At 39.0% G+C, this 23,330-nt stretch overlaps 1 protein-coding gene across 1 annotated transcript in view; it reads right to left on the bottom strand.

Annotated features, from left to right (window-relative positions):
- The window catches only part of galnt1 (UDP-N-acetyl-alpha-D-galactosamine:polypeptide N-acetylgalactosaminyltransferase 1), a 100,413-nt gene that overhangs the window by 9,361 nt on the left and 67,722 nt on the right, over window positions 1-23,330 (bottom strand). The window contains exons 5-10 of the mRNA XM_084384958.1: window positions 20,072-20,238; window positions 11,047-11,254; window positions 7,841-8,011; window positions 5,464-5,581; window positions 5,139-5,319; window positions 2,968-3,107 (exon numbers count right to left, since the gene is read on the bottom strand). Coding sequence (XP_084241084.1) covers window positions 2,968-3,107; window positions 5,139-5,319; window positions 5,464-5,581; window positions 7,841-8,011; window positions 11,047-11,254; window positions 20,072-20,238 — 985 coding nt within the window. The remainder of the gene's footprint in view (window positions 1-2,967; window positions 3,108-5,138; window positions 5,320-5,463; window positions 5,582-7,840; window positions 8,012-11,046; window positions 11,255-20,071; window positions 20,239-23,330) is intronic.

The raw sequence follows: 23,330 nt of genomic DNA, 5'->3' as shown, positions 1-23,330 counted from the left end.
ACGTCAAGATCAGTGGGGCTTAAACCATGACAAACTTATTTAACAGCTTCGCTGACAGCATGCTATTATATTTAGCCAATGTTTCATGTAAACACTGATTTAATACTTGGCTGTAAGAAAAAATCCAATAGTTTTTCAAAACAAAGTGAGGTTAAATTACTGGCGTGTGATACAGTTTTGCATGTGTGTAAAACAGAGCTGCATGTTTGTGTGAAGCGAGCACTTGTGTGCTTGTTTGTGTGTGAGGTTAATCTAGGGCTGCACAATTAACCAAAATTAAACTGAAACTGTTTTTAATCTTAACTGTTTTTTTGTTTTTTTTTAAAGCAACACGCGCCAAACATCTCTAAACTTGTAATGAGAAGCATTTACACAACAAATGAGAACATATTTTTACTTCAAACTTCATAACGTCAAGAGTCAAGTGTTTGAAATAACTTGCTTTTGTAATCTGATGTGGCTTCATGTCACAATGTAGGCAGAAATAGTTTTTTTTTGTAGTATTCTATACAGTGATAAGGGCTATGTCGACTAGCATTATAAATATACTTTATTGTAATGAAAATACCCCAGATGTCAGAAGAACACATAAACCATATATTATCTTAATCGCATGTTAATTGCCTTCATGTTTCATCAGTCAAAATGTACAGCGATATCCGGGATGTCCATATAAGGAATTTCCTGGAACGTCACAAGTTTTATGACTTCTATGAGTCTCACTTGAACCCTTGAACACTTCTGCTAAAAGGCGCCCTCTGGCTATCAGTATGAATGATGTGTGTACTCAATACTGCTCACAAAACCCTACTTTGGGTAAAAATAAGAAAAATGAAGCAGTATTTTCAAGTGCTCAACCAAACCGGGTGGATGTTTGGATTGTGATTAGTATTGGATTATATAAACAAAATTGGCTTAATGTTAAAGGTGAACTAAGTAACTTTTTTACCTTAACTGAACAGCTTCGGAGTCATTGGAATGGTTATATTACTTATTTCGGGTTGAATGGTGGTCGTTTCGCACCCCCCTGGTGCCCGTGAGCGGAAAATCCGCACTTGCAACTTTGAGCCGGCGGGCCACCGGCCGCCGCGCCAGGAAGTATCGCGTGATATCAGGTCTCGCGATGTAACGAATTGCTTTACGGCCAAAAGAAATCTGCTAAAATGCTGTCATTATTGCGCTTCCCTCACGCTGTTCGAACCCGAATGAAGAAGACGTTTTAAAGAATGTCCCATCTGCTTTGATGTCGTTGATCTGCTAGCCTCTGGTATCTGAGAATCGCCAACGAGTTTTTACAACAGTGTTGTCAAATATCTATTCCGAAGCTGTAGGGGGAGCTCTAGAGAGAAACCTGCGAGCAAAAAGCGAGAATACAGCGAAGAAATCCCGAAACTACCGAGCCACGCTTTAAGCAAGAGGTGTTCACCATTTTTGGCAAACAAAGAAAATTTTTTTCTGAAAAAATTTTTTGTTAAGTTTTGTATTTTGTGCGCCCTGTTTAGAACATAATGTCCTTTGTCAGTCACATGCATGTTTAAGTGCTGGACTGCACAACTTGTGGTTGTTTTCAGAGATGGTAACAAACAGACATTTTAAACTTGTGCTACAATTGTGTGGCCTGTGCTACAAAACTTTCAACCTCTGAAAGGTGGACCACCAGTGCTATGTGCAAAAAAAAAGTGAATGTACAGCCCTGGGCATAGAGTAAAAGATCAATTTTGGGATTTTAAGAATCAATACTGAGATCGTTCAAATGAAACATGCAAATTATCGTAAAATCTATATTTTTACCCAGCCCTAGCCTCTCGTGCTTTCTGCTTTATCTTATTGTCCCAGCTCCTAAACCTTATTTTCACACACTACTGTTCAAAAGTCACTAACATTCTTTTTAATTGAGAAATGAATACACTTCCTCACAGCAAGGATGCTTTCAATTGATCAGAGACTTTTACATTGTTACAAAAACATTCAATTTCAAATAATTTTTTTTATCTTTTTATTCATCGAAGATTGCTGGAAAATAATGTATAATCAGGGTTTCAACAAAAATATTAAATCAGCACAACTGTTTTCAACATGGATAATAAGAAACGTTTCTTGAGCAACACATCAGAATGATTTCTGAAGGATCATGTGACACTGAGGACTTGAGTAATGATGCTGAAAATTAAGCTTTGCCATCACAGGAATAAATATATATTTTTAAATATATTTAAATAGAAAACAGTCATTTTAAATCGTAATAAAAATATTTCCAATATTACTGTACTTCAGTAAAATTCAGCCTTGGTGAGCATAAGAGACTTCTTTCAAAAACATTAAAAACCTTTATGACCCCAGACTTTTGAACGGCAGTGTATTTCTGTACGTTTGGGCAGTAACAGTAACACGTGGATCATCGCTATGATGTCATATCCTCCATATATTATTCTGTCAGTGTCCTGCCCTACACCTCACAATGTCACCATCAGCGGCAAGGAGAGACAAGGATGAGCTAAAAGTGAATGAACCGTGGGCAGCACAAGGAAGATAGAGCCTTAACCAGTCAGGAGAACAGACAGACTCCGTTCTCAGCGAGTTTCAGACATCAGAGATGACATGTATGTTTTATTCATTAGAGTGGCTGATAAAGAGAGGCAGCGATGGACAGATGGAATGAAAGGGTGAGAGACGGAAAAGGAAACAAGATGATGACAGAGGGAGAGCAGACGAGGAGAGAATAAATGCCTCTCATTTCCTGAACACAGTGACTGGAATGAAAAAACAACAACAATCAATTCCTGTGACCCGAGAAAAAGAGTGTTCCCTCGCTAATTCACACCTGCACTTCTTTAACACACACACACACAGAGAAATGTGTTTATCACACTCTGCAATGCTTTCCCTTTTTGTGTATGTCTGTGTGTGTGTGAGAGAGAGAGAGAGAGAGAGAGAGGGAGAGAGTGTGTGTGAGTGTGTAATACAGACCTCTCCCAACGAGTAGTAGTGGCGCGGTATCTGGGAGTCTGGGTAGACATTTTCAAGGTACCAGGAGAACGGCTTACACTGCAGTCTCTGTCTCAGGGATGTTCTGACAGAGATATCTCCATAATCCACTTTAGTCACACCTGCAACAAAGAAACGTACACAGAATATTTAAAATGGTGAATAAAGCTAGTCATTTAGTTTTTCCACCATGATTCTAGCACGTTTTTGGGTGCTAAGGTGGTTTTTAGCATGTTGCTATGCAATGCTCTGGTTTGTACGGCTTCGCAAGGTGGTTTGTAGGATGTTCAGATCTCTCCTTCAATTAAACCGTTCTATTGTTCCCCAGACAAAAGTCTGATCGCTTAAAAATGTTTTAGCACACCTCTCCTCCACAAGCGGCCTGGCTTGAGGAATCATTCCTGCCTACAGCACAAGCAATAAAGGACGAGATACATGCTGAACTTTGATACTTATTGTTAGGGTTTTGTTCAAACACTTGCCTTGCGGCACTAATAATCAGGAGAGAGTCCACAGAGGCATTAGTATAGAGGAGGGAAAGAATAACACAATACGCACACAGTCACACTGATAGCTCTGAGCTGCACTGGACACTATTGACAGTGACATTAATATCTATTATCCAACATCTCCTTCTGAGTCAATATGGCTCGAGTGCCCAAGAGCGCTGATAATACACACACACCACATTAAAGAGAAAGACACAGAGATAGAGAGACAGTCATAGAAAGAGACCGAGACAGGGAATGGCAAAGAGACGTGACTGAGAGAGGAGATAAGGAAACGTTATTTAAAAAAAACTGCAATACTGTGTCTTACTTAGGGCTGGTCGATATGACGATATTATCGTATATATCGACGATATCTTGCAAGTGCCCCGATGTCGATTTTTAACAATCAGATTATCGACGATATCAGGGGGGAAAAATGACAAATAGGGATCGACCGATATATCGGGCAGATATTTGCGAGTTTTACGTGTATCGGCATCAGCATCAAATTGTTACGAACACTGGTCATAGGATTAAATAATGTCGACGTGATTCTGTGATATTTGTTGGAGTTTTATTCAGCGACCACCTGGATGAGGTTTGGACGTGTGCTCATAAAAGAAGCGACGCGGTTGCGACACTCGCAGCGCGCTCGTTTGTCCAGGCGCTCCTATGCCGTGGTGAGATGAAAACATCTAAACTTTTCAGAATGCCGCAAGCGCAGGCAGGTCATGTGACAAAAAACAACTGACCTTTCCATGACAACATCGAAAGCTCGGCCGAACAGCTGATCATAGCTGGACAGGGCAGGTTTTTATTTCTCATCTCCATAAATATATGTAGTCGTAAAGGGCTAGAAATAAATTAATCCTTACTTCCTCGTCATCATGGAGAGCGCAGTTCGTGGTTGCATAGCAACGATAGACGCCACGGGAGCGCAAGCGCTTGTAGAAAGGAGAAAGCGACGCGGCCGTGCTTTCCACACGTTTTTAGACGCGATATGTGAACAGTCCCTAATTCATAATAAACTGAGAATCTATTTGGTTTAAAATCGTTTTGTTTTGTTTAAAATGGAGGAAAAGCCATTTTCTTAGGAAAGCCATTTGCTCTACAAGAGATTAAGTTAAGTGCACAAAAATTAAATGACTAGGTTGTAAATAGTTGGTTACTTTTAAAATTAAGTATAGTACAGTTTGCACTTTATTATGCTGCTTGCGTGTTGCTACTGTGTGCAATAGTGTAATTATTTTATTTATGCTTAAATATTTATTTTCAGAATTTGAATTATGCTTAAATATTTATTTTCAGTATTTTCAGCACTGAACTTTTTAATTTTTTACTTGTTCTACCTCACATGTTTTTAATATTTGTCAAATATTGATTTTTTAAGTTCAATAAATGTTCCTTTTTTAAATTGCGACTTGTAACATTTATCATCATCATTGTGTCATTTTTATGATGTAAATTGAGTGAGCAAAAGCAGTATCGGGTCCAAATATCGGCCCAAGAAAATCGGCAGCCCGTATCGGTCTGAAAAAAAAATCCATATCGGTCGATCCCTAATGACAAATAATAAACCTAGAAAGTTGCCAAATATATTTCACATAGCCCCGTAGTTACCATACACATCTTGTGTATGGATGCAGATGTGTAGTGACTGACCAGGAGAGATGATGTAGAAGAAGTTCTTGAACTCATCCATCCAGACCTCTGCCAGCCGCCTGTTGTTCTTGTTGATGATTTGCCCAGTTCCACCAGGGAACGTGTACGGCGTCGCCTTACGGAACACGTGACCGACGTGAGAACATGTGACGATCTCAAGCGTCCCCCCGCACTGCCAAATCTGATAAACACAGATACATATTAGTTCTCAGAGCTTGAACGAATCATCAATAACACCAGAACTGCATACTATATATGCAAAAGTGGAATTGTGGGTAGGATTGCGGTGGTGGTTGAATGATTTAATCTCGGGGGTGAGACTTACCCTGAAGGAGATCTCCAGGTTCTCTCCTCCCCAGATGTCCATCCCTGCGTCGTATGTGCCAATCTCCTGGAAATAATCTCTGTCTATGGAGAAGAGACCACCTGCCATGGTGGGGGTCCTGATAGACAATGCAAAACAAAAAACACACACAAGTGTTTAATTCTATGATGCAAAAACAGGCCCTTCGGGGGAATGATCATATCTTATAAAGCAGCTCTTCCTCTCCAGTTCACTCCGTCACAAACAAGCACGTCGCGTGTCACTCAGAGGAACGAGATCTTCAATGGAAATGACATGTTTGCATGTGCCTATTTTGGCAACAGCATATCCTTCTTTAAATATCTTTCACTCTTGTTTGTCCATTTCCCTCAGCAGTTCTTTCCTGTTTTCCTTCCATCCATCCCCTGCAGCACGTCTCATTTACAGTCATGTTTTCCTCAAGTAAGAACCTGTTTTTGTTATGCTCTCAAGTTGTTTTCATGCTGCTTCGCACCGCAGTGCAGAAAACCAAGCACTGAAGTAAAAGAAGATAAAGCAAACGAGGGGTCGTGTGTGTGGGGGGGGGTACAAGTGTGGTGTCAGAACGTTCTGAACGTTGAGCTCTGAAAAACACAGGATCTCTAAAGAAATCAAGCAGCAGAAAGCTAAGAGCTACTCTGTTCCTGTAGTTATACGGTGAGCAGGTAAACACACTCTCCTCTTGGCAAAGTGCTTGTGTGGATTAAAACTCCCTCATCTGTGTGTTAACTCTAGTGTTTAGCTGCAGGGCTGGAGAAACACTTTTATATTCCGTAGCTTTAAGTTGCATGTAAAATACCTTTTTGGAAAGTAAAAAATAAATGTTGAATTATCATTTAAAAGGCCTTTGCCTAGTGGTTAACACAAATGCTCTGATTCATTGTGTCGTGGTGCTCCTGCAGGCAATGCAATTTCAATTCTGGCTTGTGACATCTATATCACTTCTCACTTATTATTTTCATATGCCATATCTTTTACTGTCCGTTAAAAAAAAGGTTTCTAAAAGGATCATAAATTACGCCTCTGAAAAGAAGCGGTTTGAAATGGAAAACTAATGTGTAAAACAATTGTGACAAACAATTACAAAAAGCAGTATACTACATTGTCACATGGCCACACTGCGTATTAGAAAAAAGGTAAATGGGCCTCATTCACTAATAATTGTGTGGATTATTTCGTATTTGTATGCACGGGAGAACTTGTATGCGCACAAATTAGTGCGTACGCATGCTTAGTGAATGAGACCCATTTTCTTAGAAACGATGCTGCTTAGCTTACTTTGTATGTTTAATTTTTGTGTAAAAATATCTTTACTCTTGGCTGCCTGGTGAAATAATTAATCAAAAAAGAGATGATAAAAAAAGTAATTAAATTTACTGTTAATTTGTTACACTGAAAATATTACACATACACAATATTCCCATATATTCATTTTATTATACAGGTCTCTGGAGTACTTCTAGATTCATGATTAGTCAATCACAGCATTCAGCAGTCAAATTTTTCACAATAATGTCTGTTGCCCATGGAAACACTATTTAACTGAATATATAAATGTTTCTCATAAAATATTCTGTCAGGTAATCTCATGTCAGTCTAAACCTCTTACTGGAGGAAAATATTATAATGATTTTAATTTCGGTCTGTTCATCTCACAAACTCACACTACAGTTCAAAGGTCAGTAATATCTCTTATGCTGAATTTATTTAACCTAAAATACAGTAGGAACTATATTATTGTGAAAAATTATTACAATTTAAAATATATATATTTTAAATTGACAGCAGCCATTACTCCAGTCTTCAGTGTCACATGATCCTTCAGAAATCATTTTAATATGCTGATTTGGTGCTCAAGTAACATTTCTTATTGTTATCAATGTTCAAAACAGTTGTGCTGCTTAATATTTTTGTTGAAGCCATGAAACATTATTTTTAGCCTTCTTTCAAAAGAACAGAATTTAGTCAATAAAAAAACGGATTTTTAAGTCGGTAAACTAACTAATTAATTAATAAGGGAAAAAAGTAGATCAAGAATCGTTTTGGAATCGAGGATCGTAACTCCCAGAATTGTAATTGATCGGATTGTGAAGTGCCTAAAGAATCCCACCCCTAATAAGTAGCATAGACTACTTTTATGCTGCTTTATCTGTGCTTGTCCTTATTTTCCCATTGCGTTTCATGGGGAAAATAAAAGCACAGTGGTCTGGAATGACATCAGAGTGAGTAAATAATGACAGAACTTTCATTTTTAGGTCAACAATCCCTATAAGCCTAGTAAGGTAGGCAATTCTACCATAGACATAAACCATCCTATTCAATCTTGATCTGACTGCATAATAAGCATTTTGTGTGTTACCTGACAGGCAGCGTTCTGTCTCCTTTCCTGCGGTCCATCTCTCTCTGTGGTACCGGATACCAGCGGAAGTTCAGCTTCCAGTTGAACCCACCATATGTCATATCAGACCCTGCCATGTACTCAAATGTGTCATCGCTGATCACGTCAATGATGGGACACACTACGGTTTTCCTATGAAACACAACCACAAAAGAGATATTAGCTGTGCACTTTCACTGCTTTCACAAAGACAGCCTCAACTACCAGAATAAATGAGTTTTGTCCGCCACAGAATGCCCTTTTTATTTTGAATTCAGCTGGCACACGACAGACACACCTCTCTTTACTCAAACAGATGCAGACACAAATCAGAGGGGACGTCTCGCTAAACTTGTGTCATCAATCAGCACCAAGCAGCCCGCTGTGATGCTAACCCAGGCAATGAGGATGGATAACACACACACACACACACACACATGCACACGCACTGCAGGCACACTTTCCTCTCCTAAATTCAGCAGACTGAAGCTTCAGCTAATGATGCCCCAACAGGCCGCCCGAGGCAACGCAACACAGAGAATCAGCATGTATATGTGGGCATGTGCGCATGTTTAGAAGAGAGGAGATATTCTCTGCACATAAATCCTAAAAGAATCAAATTCAGATAAAAGTGAGTTCATGTTTCTATACCCTACAAGTTCCCCATTTCGAGCACAAATGCAGCCTGAGGTGAAACCAAACTACAAAACTGTAATAATAAAGCACAGGGAAAAAACTAAACTCTAAGAGCTATTGATCGCTCAGCTCTCTGCAAACCAACATGCCAAAATGGCGGAAAAGAAAGTGTGAAAATGACTGGTTTGTTTTTATGTTCCACCACAAATTGCAGAAATTAAATAAAAGGCATGTGCATGTGGGTGTAACTTTTTTGTGCTTGTGACCGCATATATGAGAGAGATATCAATCGACCAGTGGAATGCTATTTCCCAACCACTGAAACAAAAAAAAAACAAAAAAAAAGGAAAGAACTGCAGCTCTGACAATTCTGCCCATTTTTACCATAAAGCATAATTTTTTTACCATAAAGAGTAAACAAAATATGATAGCTTTTTCAGTGATAAAACTCCTACAAATCAAGTGTCATGTTAGTCAAGCTTGCATCAGCTGACTCCCAGCTGTTCCACGTCTACCTATAGCAATACGACGCCAATCACAGCATCCATATATAAGCTCCTTCAGTATAATCAGCAGCTATCAAGCTATTCCTCTTGAATCAGACAAAATTTTCAAATTGTGTTGTACATTAAAATCTTGAATTAATGATAACGGCAATACAAATAATGTTGGTTCTGTTCTGTTAACCCTAAAGGGGGTTATTGCTGCTCTCCCTGCTCTATTCATGCTAGGCTGCATGGATGTGCAAGGAGTTCTTGCCCAGAACAGAACCATACCGCCAATCCAAACTGTATGCTAACTGTCAATCGTATTTGACGATAGTGGTCCTGACAGAATAACTGTTTTGTTAATAAGGTTTCATGAAAGCTCTGTGGTTGTCAAAAGTCGTGTTTTGCATCGTCCGGTGGACTTTTACTGACAAATAAATGTGAGTTTCTCGGTCCAGGTAACACGGAAAATGAGTAAACATTTACATTCATTTACAAATACTACCAACATTGCAACAATACAAAGCAGGTTGAAAATCCGTGAAGTTACACTTTAATGTTTTTATATAAAGCTAATTATTATTACTACAGACTACAAATTAGCCTTTACCCTAAAAGAAAACACCATGACCCTAACCTTACCAACTCCAAAAGAAAATATATTCATTAATATATAATATGTAGTATATTAAGTTGATATATATATATTTTTTAATAATTAAAAGTGTGTGTATATATATATATATATATATACACTCACCTAAAGGATTATTAGGAACACCATACTAATACTGTGTTTGACCCCCTTTCGCCTTCAGAACTGCCTTAATTCTACGTGGCATTGATTCAACAAGGTGCTGAAAGCATTCTTTAGAAATGTTGGCCCATATTGATAGGATAGCATCTTGCAGTTGATGGAGATTTGTGGGATGCACATCCAGGACACGAAGCTCCCGTTCCACCACATCCCAAAGATGCTCTATTGGGTTGAGATCTGGTGACTGTGGGGGCCATTTTAGTACAGTGAACTCATTGTCATGTTCAAGAAACCAATTTGAAATGATTCGAGCTTTTTGACATGGTGCATTATCCTGCTGGAAGTAGCCATCAGAGGATGGGTACATGGTGGTCATAAAGGGATGGACATGGTCAGAAACAATGCTCAGGTAGGCGTGGGATTTAAACGATGCCCAATTGGCACTAAGGGGCCTAAAGTGTGCCAAGAAAACATCCCCCACACCATTACACCACCACCACCAGCCTGCACAGTGGTAACAAGGCATGATGGATCCATGTTCTCATTCTGTTTACGCCAAATTCTGACTCTACCATCTGAATGTCTCAACAGAAATCGAGACTCATCAGACCAAGCAACATTTTTCCAGTCTTCAACTGTCCAATTTTGGTGAGCTCGTGCAAATTGTAGCCTCTGCAAAGTGGTACCCGGTGGGGTCTTCTGCTGTTGTAGCCCATCCGCCTCAAGGTTGTGCGTGTTGTGGCTTCACAAATGCTTTGCTGCATACCTCGGTTGTAACGAGTGGTTATTTCAGTCAAAGTTGCTCTTCTATCAGCTTGAATCAGTCGGCCCATTCTCCTCTGACCTCTAGCATCAACAAGGCATTTTCGCCCACAGGACTGCCGCATACTGGATGGTTTTCCCTTTTCACACCATTCTTTGTAAACCCTAGAAATGGTTGTGCGTGAAAATCCCAGTAACTGAGCAGATTGTGAAATACTCAGACCGGCCCGTCTGGCACCAACAACCATGCCACGCTCAAAATTGCTTAAATCACCTTTCTTTCCCATTCTGACATTCAGTTTGGAGTTCAGGAGATTGTCTTGACCAGGACCACACCCCTAAATGCATTGAAGCAACTGCCATGTGATTGGTTGATTAGATAATTGCATTAATGAGAAATTGAACAGGTGTTCCTAATAATCCTTTAGGTGAGTGTATATATATATATATATATATATATATATATATATATACATACACACTATGCTTTTTCAAGCAAGTATATATACCTTAAAGTATTGCATCTCAGAAGTAGTAGTGCTTACTTGTCAAGTCTGATGCGAGCGAGGAGAGGCTCAAGCCAGCCGGTTGTGCACTCACAGTGGGCATCCAGGAAGGTAATCACTTGACCTGTGGAGATGGACGCCCCCTTCAAGCGAGCACGAATCAGGCCCGAGCGCTGCTCCATCCGTACCACCCTGACCGGCACCTCCAACTTCCGCACATACTGCTCCAACTGCCGCTTCAGAAAGTCTATATGCACACAGAGGTAACAAACAATTACACACAGGCTCCCTGTAAACAAGAATCATATATAGGTAACTTTAGGAAGGATGTGACTTCGCATACATTCAAAATGATAATTTCCTTCTAATATTCATCAGTGGATGCAAAGAGAAAATGCTCTAAAAATGACATCTTCCAGATGCAAACACATACATCGAATACACGTTTTAGCCAGGGACTCAGGCACAATCTGAAAAGTTGGGTGAGGCACATTATCAATCTTATCTAGCTCATGAATATTAATTACAGTAGGTCAGGCAATATTCGTAACTGATTTGCTGATTACCTCTAACCAACTCCGTGATCATTTGTAAGACTGACAATGCCTCCAGTGGAATTAGGCTTTTTTTTTTGCCCCACACAAAAAGTGTGTGGGGGGCATATTCTTGGTCTTGGCGATGTATAGGAAACCTTTCTTTAACAATTTCCCCCCAGTTCAATCATTAATCAAGTATTGCTCTACATCAGCATCTGCAGGATCGGCTCTCGGCTCATGTGGATCAGCATCCTCAGCTGCAGCAGCCATCTTAAAATACTGATCTTCCTGTTACTGCTGTGGGATATCAGTGCTTTCTGTTTCGATTAAATAATCTGAATGGCTTAATATGTGTTCAGAAAAAGATCAGACTGAAATTGTGAAACAATACAGAAGAAGCCTGTGAAACATCAACATTCATTAGTTACATTTATGGTTGAGATAACACATGTCCCTTAGTGGTTCTCAACCTTTTTGACTCGATTGTGAAAAATCTCAATTAAGAAAAAGTTTTTTTTTAGTTGATATATTGAATTTATTAACATCATAAATGATTGTAATATATTAAATTAATGAACCACGAAACATCTTTGAATCTAGAAGTTATGTTCTGAATTCCAGAATTGTATGTTCTTCAATTAAAACAAACAAGTTAAATTGAGTTATATGAGATTTCAGTCACATCTTGATTTTAATTTAGATTTAAGATAGCTTATTTGAATAAATTAACAATATTTTATTTAAATACTTTATTTCATCCTGCAGCCCCTGGAAATTTCCTGAGGGCCCCTGGTTGAGAACCACTACTGTAATTGATTATTTTAAAGGACAGTTCAACACAAATATTTTAATATTTTTGTCAGTGGATCACAAAATTTAGCATAATGTCCATGATGCTCATTTACAACCAATGAACGTGAAAAGAAAAACGGCCCCAGTACCCACTAACCTACATTTCATGGAAAAGGGCATACGCAAGGACATACGATATACATTTTCCTAGGAAAAATATCTACTTTTAAAAATAATTTTTATTTAATAAATTAAATATGCTGGTTTTGAACAACATGAGGGTGAGAATTTTCATGAGACATTCCTTTAACGAAAGCAACAAATAACATCTGTACACAGGTCCAAATCTGTCCCAAAAAAAATCTATATATGTCAAACACTCCCACAGATCCAATAATAGGCCTTTAGGAGATCTGACAGGAGGACATGTCTGTGCAATGCAGTCTCACAGAGGGTTTATCAGCTCTCTCATGCTTTATTTGAGGTGTGATATGTGGAACAGAACTGAATGCAAAAAAAAAAAACCACACTCAAGAAACACAAAGACAAAGGAAACGTTTATTCCTGTTTTCATGTCATTATCTGGTGATGTGTCTTTTTTTAACTCCATCCCACAGAAACAACCTGACAACATATAAGTTCCATCCTACATTATTTCCCACTTAAAGGCGTAAATATGCCACATTATGGAAACTGAAGGCATTGCGAACTCCATTACATGTTGTTTAAAACAAGTCCAGTAGATGCTCCACTCAAATGAACACTCATCACTCTCTGCAGACACGTGAGCAAATCTATGCACACACGTAAATCAATATCCTGCCGTATTCCTCTAGTCGTTTAAGTGGAAATAAAGAGGAGGAAGAGAGAGTGGGCGGAAAGAGAGGAGGAGAACAAGAGAGGACATCATTAGAGGACAAAATTGAGCGGCAGGAAGATGAGAGGAAGAATTTGGGTCTTTATCTCTCCACAGGAGCGGCAGATTAGCACAGATGAGTGAGGAGGGGGGCTGGCAGCTATTCTTATGCAGGACGTGACCTGCGCAGTCAATCTATTACCGAATGAACTAGTGCATGTGTGTCTGTGCGTGACAGAGCGAGAAAAGAAGACATCGATGTGTCTTTTTTTGCATCTGTCAAAATGTCGCAGTGGTTAGACAGGAGTGTGTGTGTGTGTGTACACGCCATGGGCCTCAATGATGCTTCAAAGCACTCCTGGATGAACACTCTGTCAATGTCTCTGCAGTCTCTCACCCACAGACTTAATTCTGATGTTATTACAGTTATTCCAGCTGCACATTTTCTGTCATGGTGGTCACTTTCCATTGACTTTTATAGCTTTTATACTGAGGTAATGATGTTTTTCGATCCCTACCTCTGATCTAAAAAGATTAGTTCACCTCACAATGAACATTCCAGCACCATTTATTCAACCTCATGTTGTTCCAAACCTCAATCACTTTCTTCTGTGAAGCGAAAGAAAATATTTAGAAAAATGTCTTTTTTGTCAATACAGTGAAAAGGAGCAAATTTTCTGTGAAAATGTATAAATTTACAATGGATAATGTCCATTGTCCATTATCAATAGTGTAGCGATGTATGAAGCAACAGCTCACACAAAAGTCACTTTGTGTTGGTCAACATTGCAAATTTGGTTTGAACCCATTGCGGAATCTGTGTGTGGGAAATTTTTTTTACCAGTCAACTGACCGTTCGCAAAGACCCGCCCCCTTTAGTTACTGTTGCTATGTCCGACAAGCCACGCCGCTCTCACGCCACACACCATGTTCTCACAAACGGATGTTTGTAAACGGACGTGTCTCTGACGTCAGCATGTTGTCAATTCGGCGGGTAACTTTGACAAGAATGAATGAACAGACGCATATCGTTGCCACTATACTGTTATTATTACGGCATTACTACCTGCAGCACCAACTATACTCGAGGCTAGTTCAAATTCGCCAAATGAACGTACTCGTTGTGCAAACATTTTATCGTCGCCGGCAGGAGAGGAGGAGAAGACTGCAAGTAATCCTGCGAGAACCACCGGAACTTCTTGTAAATGGTCTGAAAGTCCGAACCGTACAGAAAATGCTTTCACACTAGAAACCAAACATTTGTTCAGTTTGATCCGGACCGAGACTACCTCTTTTCGTCTTTTCGTCCGGGGGAGGTTTCACACCTGTAATTTTGATCAAACTGAAAAGTCCAAAAATCCTGACCAAACAAGGTAGGTGTGAAAGGGCGCTCTGACTGCTTTGTCGGACAAAAATGGCGGATTCGGCAAATGGCGGATTATGATTGGTCAGATCGCCTGTCAATCAAACTCCCTGCAAAGGGTCAAATTGTCCAGAAACGACAATTTTGACTTCCCTTGGTTGGACGAAAGTTTAAAAAAAAAAATTACAGTATACATACAGTACAGTAACAAAGCCTTTTGCTAATTTTAGCCTTTAGCCACACTGGTGTGAAAACAAAACCCAAGTAGTGTACTCAGCTTCCTGTAGTCAACAACACACAGACTCTATATGAACTAACATACATGCTCAAAATAGTACAAGGCAGACACACACTTGTGAATCTGCTAATGAGGAAAAGATAGATCTTATCACTAGCAGTTACATTCACTATTTACCTTCCAATACAAACCATATATCTGATAACTAAAAGAGAGCAAAAGAAATACAAAGAGGAACCTTGAGAGAAAGAGAATCAATTAAATGAAAAAAAATATGAAGGACAGAGTGAGAAAAGGGGATATAGTGTTTTCTGTAGTGTCCTTCAGATAAATAGTGCTCTTCTGAAACTGTAAAGTCAGCGTTTCCAATGAATGAAGGTTTGAAGTGAGCAGATATTCACTGATTTATGTCTCAAACTACCAAACGTTAAATACAGTAGGTTACTCCTATTGTAATAGCCTAGAGCAGAGACTGCCAACTATTTTTGTCATCCAAGTTCCAACCCCCTTAGCCCTAAATATTTACTTGAAATTGTGAGATTTTAAGTTAATATTTCAATAATTAAACAACACATTTACATTTTTGTGGTTCTCTGATGTTGGTTAATGGTCACATGACATGCCGGTAAACAAAAAATGATCTTTGTTATTTTTTTAAGTATGTATTTTATTTCGATTTTTTATATATTTTTAAATATTATATTTTTTTGATCCACTCACAAAACCTTTTCAATTCCCTCACAATCCCCAGTTTGGGAAACCCTGACACAGTGAACCCAAAATAATTGAGCTGCGGTACTAATACAGACAACGTGGGTTTGAATCTAGCTCGCATGTCGCAACATTCCCAATACTGTTTCGTTCCTCTTCTAATTTCCTAACAGAGCTGGGTGTGGGTGTTTATGTAAGTTTGTGTGTGTGTTTGTCATCACATCACAGTGCTGTCAGCGGTCTCGTTGGCTGCTGTCTGTGTTTGTGAGTGAATGTTCTCCCCGGAGCTGTCCACCCCGAGCCGGGTCACATGGAGCACCCGAGCAGGGCTTTCAGCAGCCATAGCAATGATGCCGAAGGGCAACAGAGTCGCGCAGAGGTCAGTTATACAGAAGTCATTGGCACTCCAGAGCAGCTGCCATCGAGACCACTGCCAGCAAGAGGCACATTTCTACAGTCAGCCGAAACGCTCCTGACCTCTCTCGGGCCAGTGCCGAAACCGGGATTGTATGTGCAAAACACTTAATGGGACTCCCAACACAACCTACAACAATGAACTTAATACATATGAAAATATATCAACCCTTTCACACAGCAATCCCAGTAAAATGACCAGAATGGCTTTACCGGAAAATACACAAAAATGCTGTTCACAGCAGCAATGACTGTCAGTCATCGGAAATGATCTTTAAACGCTGCGTTGTTGTCTTCATTCACCCACATGAGTAGAAGTGCTTTAGTTTCTGTTCATTTTAACAAAAGTGTTTGACTTTCTGAGTGACAGGCGTAAAGGGATGACCACACAGAACATGTTTTTCTCTTAAAAACACGAGATGCACATAATAGTATCCAACTGCAGAGCCACAGCGCTGATGAATAAAAAAAGAAGGCAGGGTCTTGAGCTATGAAGGTCAAAGATGTCCATCTAGCGCATATTTACACAGAAACACTATTGAAAAGCAGCAGAGCTTACTGTAAACAACGCAGAATAATCGCGTCCTCTTCATAATAACTTTAAGATTGGCCCAAAGAAGACTTCTTACGTCAGGACCTCATACGTGCTCATACCGGTAATCTTCATTCTTTGTTCACACACAGTACCGGTAATTTACTGGTAATATTACAGCTTCTTGTACTGGCAAATTTTCAGAACCAACTTGTCAGTATTTTGAAAAGGTCCTGTTCACACATCTCTCTTAACGATATTTTACCGGTTATTTACCAGTAAAGAGTATGAAATGTGTGAAAGGGACTAATTTTAGTTTAGTAAATATTGCAACTTTATTTCTCAACCAAGTTAATCTTTTAAAGAGGTGAAAATTCTGTCATTTACTCACTCTTATGTTGTTCCAAACCTGTATGAATTTTTTCTTCTCCAGTACACCAAAGACAACATTATAATTCTTTTTCCATACAGGGACAAACCAACGTTTTTTTTTTTATCCCCACTTTTTTATTGTATGGACAAAAAGAGCTGAAACACTGTTTAAAATATCTAACACGTTTTGTGTTCCACAGAGGGAAGAAAGTCATCCAGGTCTGGAATAACATAAGGGTGTATAATGTAAATTTTTGGGTGAACTCTGCCTTTAAGGCTTTTTACAAACTTGAATTTTGTTGTATTATATTAATTCGTGTTTTTTATTCTTAAAGCCTGTGTTTTGCTTAATAAAATTACAATTCGGATAAATAACTTAAATTATACCAGGTAAACATGGAGACTAGATCTTCTTACCTCACATCTCTAAGCTCTCTTTTAATTGAACAATCAATAGGAAACAACATAACCCATCACAAACTAATTCAGTTCATGACATTGTACAATTTATGACAAAAAATGCCCAACAGCCAAATTTTTATTTACTCACTGTCTTTGTTTTACTATACTTTCATAAATGTTCTGTGTGTCTGGTCGTGTCACTGCCTCGACATTCAGCAGATCTCTGTTTACATCAATGCAGGGAGAAGCGACGGCACTGCAGTGGCAGAGAAAATGATTCAGTGCTATGGGAAAAAATGCAGGTAGAATCAAGCGCAGCTCTGTCAAAGCCTGGACTGAATAATTACACTAATAAGAACAACACGGCAAAATCAGATTTCCCACGTATCCCTGGAGAGCAGTATGCATATGATAACTTCATTTATCATTTAAAATGACACATGAGTCATTTTAATGAGTTTTACAGTGAGGTGTTAGGCTCAATAGACTAATGTATATATAATTTTAGGATTTAATAAAATTTAAACCATAGTGGATGATATCCACACTGCATAGTTTATGAAAGAGCTAGAAATATCACTGTGTTATTTTTTCTGTGTTATCACAATTCTTTAACATTATGGTTCGCATATTCTAAAATAGGGATGCACTGGTAATAAAATTCTGGTCAATACCAAAAAGCCAATTATTTTCATGTTATGGCTGATAACCGATTAATGGCCGATATTAATTCTGCTTTGTCCATAAATTTCTTTTTAAATTGTCTAAAATATTACAAATAAAACACTAAAATTAAAATCAATCGTTTAAAATGCTACAAGTGGCTTAGGCATAGGACAGGTATATGTGAGTGTGTGTCTATGTGCAAGTTAATGATAATATAATTCCAGGTATGTATTCATTATACCTACTAATACACTAATCCCATAATCTAGCCAAATTACAGGTTAGTGCAGATAACGGCAAAGACTAGAGCTGCAAACCCACACACAGCAGCAGACACACAATAGAGCTTGTCAGAGTTAACATACACTCTCTTTCTCTCTCTGTATAAATCTGTCTTAACAAACACACTTTTAACTGACGTTAATACGCAACAAGGTCACCGGCCATCTTTTTCCTCAATATGTGTTCTGTTCCCTTTTACTGCACACTAACACACACATACACACACCGAAAGCAAAGCTGACATGATACAGGCATTTTCAAAGAGTGGAAAGTACAAAACCATGTCATTATCTCTGGAGCTCTGCAGTTCAATGTCCTCATCTTAACTCCGAGATCTGTGCGAGAGTATTTATTTGTGTATGCAAGAGACATCTGTGCTATCATTCTCTCCTTTCAGTAGTAAGCATCACAAACATCTGTCAGCATGAAATGGAAATTCACTATTTTCTAAAGGCATAATCAAAATGTCATACCTCGATCTTCGGGGGAAAACAACAGATTTAGTCCACTTAAACCCTGCCTCTTTCTTACAATCAACCTCAAGCTCACATTCAGATCTGCCTCCATCCAATCGACAACTGATGGAAGTCGTCACTCGTCACCCAACATTTTTTCTTTTCCAATAATCCATTTCTATAGGATGTATAGAAATGTGGTCACCGTTACATTGTAACTTTAAAGGCACAGTTCAAACCAAGTTGAAAATTGTGCAGGCGTAATGATATGACGCAGAGCCTGAAAATAGTCCCCACCTCGGTAACTTCCAACGTGACCGGGACTAAGTTTATCTAACCTATTAGACCTATTTTCAGGCGCTGCGTCATATCATTACGCCTGCTGCACTCATGGTACGGCAGCAAAGTTTCTTGATTATTACGCAGGAATGAGAGTATAGTTCCTAGCCATATCAGCCTAGAAAATCGCAACTTTACATTTTCCGTCAGTCTTAGTATACGATGTAACTACAGAAGAGTCAAGTTTTAAATAGGAAAAATATCGAAACTCTTTGGTCATTTTTTTTGAGAGAGATGCTAATGGTCTTGTCTGATTCAATGATCTATGCTAAGCTATGCTAAAAGTGGTACCGCCAGACCCGGAGATCGGCTGAATGGATTCGAAAACGGTAAAACTCAACTGTTTAACTCTGGGGGAGTTGTAAAATGAGCCTATTTCCAAAAAAAGTGGAGTATTCCTTTAAAAGCCATAATATTGCTTCAGAATACTTGGAATAGCATAAACAGTGTATGCTATTTTTGTAGCTTTGAAACTTTCATTCTATAGAAAAGAGCAGCATGAAAATGATTTACTCTTTTTATGTTCCATAGCATAAAGTCATACAAGGTTTTAACAACATGAGGGTGAGAAAATGACATAATTCTTACTATTTTTTTAACTATTGCTTCAAACAATGTTAGTACACCTATAATTATGAGGACATGGTTTTTATACTAAACTTTATACTGAACCCCTACCCTAAACCTACCCATCACAGAAAACTTTCTGCATTTTTACATTTTTAATAAAAAATAATTTGTTCATTTAGCATTTCGAATTACAAGGACATCGGCGTGTCCTCATAATGTAGGGGGCGTGGCCTGAAACCTCAATACACACTACAATATAAGGACTTTGGGTCCTCATAATCTAGGTGCAACCAGATCACATACATACTTTTGTTTTTCCTTTCATGGTGAGGACTTTTCGTTGACCTCTATTGTTTTTATACTGACCCCTAATATTTTCTATCCCCTAACCCCATAACCCCTTTCTGCATTTTTATATTTTCTTTAAGGCATTATTTAGCATGTTTACAAAGCTGTTAAACTTTGGACCTTTGGCCGATCAATGTAGGTGATTTCAGGTTTTATTGTATTTGTGGCAACATTGCACACACACTCACCTCTCTCACTGGCATCATCCACTAGCACGATTTCCTCTAGCAGGTGTCTCGGAGACCTGTCCATGACGCTGTGGACTGTTCGGAGCAGTGTGGTCCACGCTTCATTATGGAATACGATCACCACACTGGTGCGTGGGAGATCGTCCGGATACAACTTTGTTTTACACCTGAAAAAAACACACAGAGCCAATCAGAATGAACAAAACAAGGATAGTCAAGATAAAAAAAGATGTAAATGGCTACATTCTCTGAAATTCTCTCCCCTCCAGAGCACAGACACACACGGTCTGGAGAGCTGCAGAGAGCAGTATGAGATGAGAGGAGATTAGCACTTATCCGAAACACACAGGCGGTTATGAAGAAGCGGTAAGTGGAGAGCTGCTGAAGAGACTGTGAACGCATCTCATCCAGTGTGAGGAGCTCTAAAAACAGTTGACGCTGGAATAAATGATGAGAGTCTGAATGAATGGTCACACCTTCCTTAAGGTGTAACCTTCAGCGTGAATGAGCTAACAATGAGCATTCATTAACAGAGACGAGAGATTTATTATTACTGATGTTAGCACTTTTTTCTAGTCTTCATTTTATCTCGTTCTCTCAGAAATATTTGTTTAAACAATAATAGAAGCTTAGCAGAATGTTGACGCTTTCATACAATGAAAATGAATGGGCAATATAATGTCAATGGGCTTTTTGCACCGGGTAGTTACAGGAACTAGCAACCAGTGTGGTTCCCAGAGAACTAAATGTTCCCCTAGGGTAAGGCCTGAGCACTCCTATTTGTCATCTTTATTATTTACGATCTGTTTAACAGTCCTGTCTAATACGTTCTTAGATAGAACTGTCATACAAAGAAAGTATATGAAAAAGTATTAGCGTTTGTCGTGTGGTTGATGCACAATGTCGCGAGCTGAGCAGAAATACATAATCATGTTTCACTTGGTCCCCTCAAAGATTGAGAGGTCCATCTATCACTGTTTTCCATGTTCATAGAGTTAGTTCTCATAGTCTCATAAACCATCACAACACACCAAATTTTAATTTGGGCATTTATAAGAAAAGAGGAAGGGAAGATTTTCAGTAAATGACTTAGGACTTCAATTTTAGTTGCCTTTTAAGTGAACAATACATAGCCCGTAAAGGGACATGGTAAAATAATAATACTCTTTTGCATTTAGCATAAAATGCATATTAGTATCCCTGCTTCATTTCCTATAGTATATTAGCATAAAAGTATAAAGTGCTTTCACACACTCAAGAGAATTACAGCGCTCTCCCAAGAAAGTCTGCATTCGCTCACAAAAGGTTTGCGTTCCCCCAAGAAACTTTCTGGTCCCGGGCACAACTTTTGTGTTTGCGTGCAAATCCTTTGAATTCCCTCGAGAAACTTTGCATTCGCATGCAAAGAACTCAAAAGTTTTGCGAGCGAACACAAACTTTCTCAAGGGAATGCAACATATCTGAAATATAATTTTTCCTCCCATCTCAATATTTATGTCCCTCCCGAACGTTTTTCCAACATTTATTCCAGTAAATGTTCCCATAAGCATTCCATCCCTCTACTTTCTCATTGGTCTAAATCTCTGTCAATCAGCCAGAGAAAGGGCCCTCATTGGCCATTTGAGGGGCTTTGGGTGGGTTCAGAGAATGTGTTGATTGTTTGGTGATTATGTAAGCGCAGGTCACTGTGCCAGTCTGTGCTGCGGTAGGAACAGGAAAGCCAGTGTTTGTTGAATCTGGAGAGCTAAAGTGGGACACACGCTTCCACTTCCTGCCTCATTTCCTGTTTGCCCTGGCACAGCTGGGGGATTCTGGCCTGCGATTACCCAAAAAGACAAAACATCAAGCACAAAACCACATTAAGAGGCAAAATATAACCACAACGCTCCAAAAAAACAATAACATTGAAACATCAAAACAACATTAGAGGCAAAAAACACCTTCCAACCTACTTTCTAGTGGTGCAACGGATCACTAAATTCACGGTTCGGATCTTATTACAGTTTTGGAGTCGTGGATCAGATAATTTTTCGCATCAGCAAAAAAAAAAAAAAGGGGGGGGGGTATGGGCTTACAGTAACTTTGCTTTTCATTTATCACTTAAAGCCCACTTTAAGTACTTCGATACCACAGCAAAAATCTAGCTTTTAACAATTAAACATTATTAAAGACGAGTGAACAGTCATTAATAAAATAAGAACAAATACACAAATTACAAGCATATAAATACAATATAACAAAGTTTCAAATAAAGGTCTAACAGTATTCAGGTACAGAAATGTAATCAAATGTAAAATAACACTTTAATGTTCACTGTATAAATTGAATATAGATTAATCTTTGTTAAATATGTGTTTTGTTGTTTGGTTAACATTAATGACAGAGACAACAGCAGATATTTATAGACTGCTGTCATTTTAAGACCTAATGAACAGATCCAATATAATGATACACATCCGATTTCTTTCTCAACTGTTTACGTTCACTTAAGACATAACCGACTGTGTTTGCGAGAATACTTGCAGAGACGGGTAGTTTGACAATTTTGTGTGTGTGAGTCCGTTCAAGCGCAATGAGACGCAAAAGAGGAATCAATTCGGTGTTTGTGAGCTATCAGAAACGCACCTTCCTGTGTGTGTGCACTTTGGATGCCTGAGGCTGTACGCTCAGATAACAGCACGCGATCAAGTCAGGAGAAAACACGTGCAACTGCAAATGATAAACTTTCACTCTATGATGGTTAAACTCAGCAATTAATCCGCGAATCACATGCGTTCCGAACAGTGGGGCCTGGTCCGTACGGATCACGGATCAACTGCGACCCATTGCACCCCTACAACTCGACATCACACACATACACACACACGATTAATTAAGTGAAGGTGAGAGGTTGTAGCCCATCATGTCCCATCACTGCAGTAACACAGCCCCCCCCGGCCCCATCTTTCTTAAACTCATCATCTGGAAACACACAGACTGCTCTTTTTAAATTCATTAACCTGATGTCGACTCTCAGGACCCCAGACAACGGTTTAATTTGCAGCCGAGGCTTCTCATTGGTCAACCCTGCAACCTGCCTGATTAAAATGAAGCACAGATTTTTCTCTCATTCCTTGGTGTCCGTTCTCCTAGATTTTCTGTCTCTATATAAAAATCAATTTTGTAAAGCAGGGAGATCATGCATCCCTTCCCTCCAATCAGCACAGACACCATCAAAGTGTGAGTGAGCTGAGTGGGTGAGGTAGCATATGACTGGCCA

This window comes from Rutilus rutilus (assembly GCF_951802725.1).
Source record: "Rutilus rutilus genome assembly, chromosome: 17".
Classification (NCBI taxonomy): Eukaryota; Metazoa; Chordata; class Actinopteri; order Cypriniformes; family Leuciscidae; genus Rutilus; species Rutilus rutilus.
Note: the sequence above shows the minus strand (reverse complement) of the source record. Positions and strands in the feature narration are given on the sequence as shown.